This window comes from Drosophila kikkawai, chromosome 3R (genome assembly GCF_030179895.1).
Source record: "Drosophila kikkawai strain 14028-0561.14 chromosome 3R, DkikHiC1v2, whole genome shotgun sequence".
NCBI classification, from domain to species: domain Eukaryota; kingdom Metazoa; phylum Arthropoda; class Insecta; order Diptera; family Drosophilidae; genus Drosophila; species Drosophila kikkawai.
In genome coordinates, this window is record NC_091731.1 from 13,489,738 (window position 1) to 13,496,645 (window position 6,908).

The 6,908-nt window shown below is 40.7% G+C and overlaps 1 protein-coding gene across 1 annotated transcript; it reads right to left on the reverse strand.

Moving 5' to 3' along the window:
- Positions 1–366: 366 nt before the first annotated feature.
- On the reverse strand, positions 367–6,633 carry beat-Va (beaten path Va). Its single transcript, XM_017179913.3, has 7 exons — positions 6,130–6,633; positions 5,138–5,353; positions 1,504–1,657; positions 1,230–1,438; positions 1,028–1,161; positions 694–949; positions 367–520 (listed from the first exon to the last, which is right to left on the reverse strand). Exons 2-7 carry the CDS (start codon positions 5,181–5,183, stop codon positions 414–416), a joined length of 906 nt encoding a protein of 301 aa, XP_017035402.1. The 5' UTR covers positions 5,184–5,353; positions 6,130–6,633; the 3' UTR covers positions 367–413.
- Between the last annotated feature and the right edge of the window lie 275 nt (positions 6,634–6,908).

Here is a 6,908-nt window from a genome sequence, read left to right on the forward strand (position 1 = left end):
CATTTTGAACTTAAGGCATTAACTAATGTTTAAAACAATTCTAATATTAAATAAATTCTTCATACATCATAAATTTAATTTTTTAAACTTAAAGTTTGTATTTTTTTTTTATATAAATTGAATTTATACTGGTTTTAAAATGCATACTTAGACTTTACTATAGTTTTAATTTGTAACCTTTGGCACCTTTCAAGTTGCCCCCATTCCATAAATCTTATTTACATTTGGCAACCAAAAGCTTCTCTTTACTGACTAGATCGCGGTCTTACCTTTATCTGTTGGCCTAACTAACTAACTAACTAGGTTACTAGCTGACTGACTAACTAACGTGATGATATAGTTGACAAAGTTGTCACACGAGGCGATTTCGCTACCGAATCCAGGGACTCCCATTTCCTTAAAAGTGTCAGTGTTCATGAGGGGCGTCGGCAGAATTGCACGAGCAGGATTGCCGCCAGGATGGCGGAAATTAGCGATGTCCTGTCACCACCAAAGTAAATCCTTTGTGATGCTCCCGAGTCTTGAATTGGGAGAGGCAAAGTAAACGAAAGGAAATGTCAGGGAGCTGAGTTAATTGTCTAGAAACTACAAACGAAGTTGAATTAAATTAAATTACATTTTAAATCAAAACCCTTATTAATCAATTCTTTTGGAAAAATATACTTATGGGAATGCATTGTGTAAAAAACTCACTCGTATTCGCATGTCTCAGAGGCATCTGGTTGTTGAAATTATCGAATTGCGACAGCGATGCACTGAGCGACGTCTCGCGCCTCAGTTCAGGATAATTCTCGATTTCCGCTACGCACTTGAGCTCCAGGATTTTGCCGGCCTGGAAGAAGCGCTGCCCCTGGAGGTAGAAGTGCACCTGCAGTCGCTGGCGACGAAGGACATAGTCATGGGCCGCTATGCTGGTGTCGATGGTGGGCTGCAGCTCGCCCATCAGGGGCTGCGAAAATTCAAAATTAATTACAATTATATTACAATTATTTTGTATATGAAATGAATCCCACTAATTGATGCTAACCTGCTCGCCATTGATGAACCAGGTGAGCCGCGTGGGCAGGCTGGAATAATCCGAGGAGCAGGTGGCGCTCAGGAACTCCTCCATGCGGTACATTGAATTGAAGCTCTCGATTAGCGGGTCGCTCTGCGGCAAAGCTGCAAGTATTTTGAGAATGGCAATCAATTTGATTTATGCCCAAAGTTAGCCTAAAGAGAGATCCCACCTGCCACCGTCATGTTGTCCGCCTTGTCCGCCAACTTAAAGTGCGGGGCATCGCCGCTGACCTCGCACTTGTAGAGGCCCGTCGACTTGGCTCCCTGCAAGCTCAAGTCTAGTCTGCAGCTGGATTCATTGCACATATACTTGCCGTCCAGGACCTGAAGTCCTGGCACCCCGAATGTCATGTAAATGGGACTTGCCAGTGGAGAATATCTAATAAAGAGAATGCTAATGGTTAACGTAACTTCTAAGAAATAGTAAGCTTCGTGTGCAAGTACCTAAAGAACTCCTCGTGATCCTTGTACCACTTTACAGAATTCAGCGTGTGACCTCGCATATCGTAGCTGCAGGATAATGTGACATTGTCCCGGAAATCCACAATCTCCGGCACACTGATGTCCGTCACGAACAGAGCGAAAGCGATTGGGAAATCTATAAAAAAGTATTTTATATAAACTGTTTATAAAGAAAGCTTTTTAACATGTTATATTTATTATTAGGTATGTATCAAGTGTATTGCTAAAAGATTATTTAACCAATGAATTTGGCAACCAAAACGTAAAATGATTATCATATATACTATTTTTAAACATCCCTTTTTACATTGCAAATAGCGCTTGATTCTGTTTGGAAAGTTCCCAAAACCAGATTTTCAGCTGCTGAATATTTATAATGTCCTGCTGGCAGAGTTCCCTTCGGTTAACTATCCTTCTGCTCCTGCATCATACGCATCGCCCAGCTCATGTTAAATTTATTTTTGCCAAGGCAAAAGTCGAGTCATTTGACATTTTGGTTTGCTGGCATTTCTTATCAGTTTTTGGCTCTGCCACCCACTGCTCGTTGTTTATTCGTACGGCGGTGGCCAGCTCCTATCTCTGCTCGGACCTAGAGAAGTACTACCTTGTAAGGGGAAACTGGAAACTACATATGCCAGTTACATATGGCCCCATATCCATTGCATTTTGTTGCTTTCCCTCTCCTTCCCGGCTGCCGGGCCACCTGACTAACTAACTGCTTTGCATATTCATTTCATGAAATTTCAAATTTATTCGATGTCTCATGTGCCAGAAACTTGGCCACAAAGCACCTGCAGCCGCGTCCCACTCGTTTCCCATTTTCCCAGGTCAGTCACCTGGGCTGAATTAAAAATTACCCATACGCACACGACACCCACCGCCGCCGAACATGGTTCTGGACTTTGGTGACCAAAATTTTGTCATTGGCCTGTGGGTTTTCGTGTCCGCTGCCCATGGACATGACAGAATTCCATGTAAAGTACCGGCCCTCATCCTATGGAGAGTTCGTGTGCCACGCCCCACAATCGATGGCAGGAAATCGCTCGCCTGGCCGGTTATCTGACAATATTTAACATCCGAAGCGTTTTCCCCTGTAGTTCGGGGTTCCTTAATTACAAATGTTGCAATTTTGTCAAAGTTGCAGAAGTAATTTATATTTAAATTTAAACTAAAGAGACATAAGTGAAAAATATTAATGAAAATAATATGTGATTAAATAAACATTTTTGCATCTCCCTTTAAATAACAAGTTAAGGTTTTCAAACTGTTTAAGCTATGCAAAGCCCCTTTTTTTTTGTGTGGGTTAACCTCCGTTCCCGCTTAACCACACAAAATGGAACGGAGGGGTTAAGCCCAGACAGAGATACAAACATAGATATATTTACACCTCAGCACAGGAAAACTTTGCTGATAATTAACCTACACATTTCATTCGAGAAACGGCAAGCACACAGACACAACCAACCCAAAAACTAACTCAACGAAATCCCCACCCCCACACACAGGAGTCTGAATTCAGACACGAATTTTTGGGCCCAGGACCCAGGCCGTCCAAGTTTTGGTGATAAATTCATTTAGAGATGCCGAGACGAGACATTTATGCAAACATTTTTGCTGTGGCATGTTTTTTTTAATAGCTATCTGTGGCTCAGAAGAGGAGTAGTTCTTCCTCACCCGCTACATGTACACAAGTAATACAATGTTTAGGTTTCATAAGAGCGAATAATACTACTAAAATTGTTTATATAAAAAGAATAACTTGTTCATAAATAGTATAGAGGTTTAATAGTTATTTTTGCAACTGGTTTATTTTTTAAGTTTCATATGTACAAAGTTCCTTAAACACTTTTCCTATTTTACAACTAAGGTTAGGAAATAATATATATTCCTATATTTTCCTCTCAGTGTACTCTTGTTCATTTGTCTTTTCTGTTCCGCCCATATGCATAAATATTCATTTCATCGGAAGGCTTAAGCTCAGCCACTAAAACCCACAAAGTGCAGAAAAATAATCTATAAGAGACTGGCAAATAGTCAAAGTGTTTTCCCCATTTTAGTTGCAACCAAGTCCACAAATTAATTGGGTGTCGAATGACAGAAGGCGAAAGCGAGAGCGGGTCCAACTGATTTCCAATGTAAATAAACAGGTCCTGGGCTATTTGTTATTTGTTATAGTTGCTTTGTGGCTTCCCAGGGCGACATCGTAAATTGGATGTCCCACAATGGACAATATTTAATTCCATTAGGCTGTCCAAATTGTTGTTGTCGGCAAACACTCGAAATATAGAAGGAATTGAAAAGTTACAGCTTCCCAGCAGAACTTTCCTTGCGACTCCATTCTCCGGCTTTCATTGTGGGGCAATCCTTTGTGCTCGTGCCCTGGATTGCATGAGATCCCTGCTGCACACAGGTGTGTGTGTATGTGTGTGGGGAAAGTGTGTGCGGAAAATGTGTCAGCCACAGTGGAAAAATCTCAGAAAGGGGTTCAATAAAGCCCTACACAGGGGTCAGTCAGTTCAAAGAATTTTCCAAGAGTCGTTAGCATTGAATTGAGCCAAGTTTTTGAATATATAAAAAAACTATATTAACATTATATATAAAAATAATTACTTTTAATAATAATTAGCTTACTATACATTATTTAGCCTCTTTTTTTAAGTAAGCTATACAATTTTAAAATTTTTAAAAAATAATTTATTACCTTATTAGTTTGCCTTAAACGATAACTAATGGTGTTTTAATTAAATATAATGTATTGAACTGTAAAAAAATAACTAGAGTATTTCAGGATACTTTATTCTCCAATGAAAGTAAAATTTAATCTTGCTTCAATTTACTCTTATCGAGCTTTTAAACAAACCCCAAGCAATTGGTACTTTTCGACGTAACCAGGCCAAAGTGAGAACCTGCCCTATCAGCTGCCCTTTTCCAATTTACCAACTGCATTTTCCTAAACTTTTCCAGAGCGCCGGCACACATGATGGAATACAATTCCGAGCACTCGCCGGGTCGAGAGGGAAAGGCGAAGTGAGCCAGCTCATTTAATGCGCTGCAAATTAATTGCCCCATTGCCATTGGCAATTTCTGTGCTGGAGAGCGAGCGAGCGGAAGGGGCACTGCCTTTGGCAGTCTGCCTAATTGCGAACATTTCAAAAATACAATTTAAGTTTAAACTGCACTCAAGATGTGCTGCTGCTGCTGCTTCTGCTGGAAAAGTTGTGCCAGCAGAAATTACCAAACGCCAAAAGGGATGGAAGGAGAAGCGCATTGCAACTGCGTCGGAACAGCCGTTGGAATTATGGCGAAAGTCATTAAAAGAGCCAGGGGCAAAAAGTTTGCCAATATTGATTTGCGGTTGCTGTTCTCGGCAAACACCAATAACAATTAAAATAATAATAATAAACCGATTCGCAGCGAGCGAGCAACAAACAACTGACAGAGGCGATTTGTCCGGCTCACATTACGCATACGCAGCGGTGTCCACAAATCCGCGCCACCGCTTCATTAAGCAAACAAATATTGTACTACGCGGAAAAAAACAAGAAAAAAGCGTTAAAGCAAATTAAAAACAATGATAATTTCCTCCGTTCCGGCGGAGGGTCGCGAAAAAACTTACCAATTAAAAGTGCGACGAACAGAAACATCAGCCAGCCGTAATCCATTTTTTGTCGTCGTCCTTATTGTTGCTCTTGTTTGAATAAAATTAATTGCTTCCAGTTATTGTTGCTCTTGGCTTCGGCAGTGTCGTTGATTTATGCACTTTATCCCCCTCGAATCGCCGCCGATTGGATCCTTTTGTTTCGAGTGCAGGCGAGAGAGGATGCGGCAGAAACTAGAATCGAACAACCAAGTGGAGGTCAAACGGGTGGCTCAATTAATTGAACACTGTGTCAAAAGAAGACGTACAAAGGGAGGACTGCGAGTCCAAATCGAGATGGAGATGGCGGAATGGCAGAGAAGAATATAAATAAATAAACTAAGCGAGAAACTCATGCAGAAAAGTTCAAAGGATACGCTCTGTCAGTGTCGTTATAAATAAATAACAAACATTAGAGCAGCGCAGAGAAAAGGAAAAGTCTAAGGAGTTCGGAGCCAGGAAGTACACAGAGAAAAGGAAAAATAATAAAGGCTTTTGTTACTTTTTAACTTTGCATAAAAGTTTCTTGAAATTCCCTTTGTCTCTGTAGAAATATTCATATTCATATCAAAACAAAATAAAATGATGAATATTATTTATAATATATATTCAAAGTCACAGATAACAAACAATTCTAACAATTTTTTAAATTTAACAGTATTTTCAATTGATTTTTTATTTATAAATAACCAATAAATAATTACATTTTGGATTCTCACTATATTTCCCTGTGTACAAACTCGCATGAAAGGGAAAACAGAAGAAAAAAACGGAAAGAACAAGGACATGTGGGCGTGGCAGACGCCCTGGCATCCTGTTTTGGAGGATGTACATGTGCTTCTGTGTGCGTTTGTCAACTTAAATAATTTAAATGCCAAATTCAAACGAATCCATGTGTTTAATATTTGAATAAGCCATCCGCCGACCCCAGCCACGCCCCCATTCGCTGGGGACCCTGTGTGCCTCAGTACCTTTTCTCTTGTATTTTGAATTTTGTTTTCTGTTTTTTTCACGTTCACGTTCACGTTCAGGTTATTTTTGTCTCGGTTTTTCTTGTCAATTTGGTTTTGCCGGAGTTAACATTAAACTGAAATTGAGGCACTCAACGGAAGCGGAAGTTGCCAGTCCAGTGCAATTTAAACTTGTTTCGTTTGGTTTACTCTTCCGCCTTTTTTTCCAGTTTGGCTCAAAAGTACTTGCGGAACTTTTGCCTCATTCTTTTCACTGAGTGTTTTGGTTAACTGGAATTTTATTGACTGCCCGCCTTGGTTAATTGACCTTTCGCAAGGGATACTGAAGCTGGGCTTTAACCCGGTCTTTAGGCTTTCATGTTCGCTTCCCGCACTGATGAATAAGAACGTTTTACATTACATTAATTACTAATCGGGGTTTTTATGAGTTTTTTTATTTTGTTTATTTTTTTTTTATGTTGAACTGAAATCGTTCGGCCACAGAGGAACACTGTTAAAAGTATCTCCGCGCGGCTTCAGGCTTACGAGCTGACTGAAGCTGTGGATTCGTGACTCGGATTCGTGAGTTCAACTTCACGGATGCCACTGCGGTCGGCGTCGCTGCCACTGCCACAGGACTTCGGGAGCGGCTGTCGTGAAATAACGTACTCTCAGCCTCTGGCCTGCCGCTCGTGTCTTCGGGATGCTCGGTTACACGACAGCTGAGCCTGTAACAGAGTCCAGCGGTGGTCCATGAGAGCGGCGAATCGAAGAGAGCCAAAGAGAGTTGAACGGGATTT

Coding starts and splice junctions, on each gene's coding strand:
- beat-Va (XM_017179913.3), bottom strand. CDS start 5,183: ATGGATTACGGCTGGCTGATGTTTCTGTTCGTCGCACTTTTAATTG. Junction 1,439..1,503: donor GATCACGAGGAGTTCTTTAG/GTACTTGCACAC, acceptor TCTCTTTATTAG/ATATTCTCCACTGGCAAGTC. Junction 521..693: donor TCTGAGACATGCGAATACGA/GTGAGTTTTTTA, acceptor TCCCAATTCAAG/ACTCGGGAGCATCACAAAGG.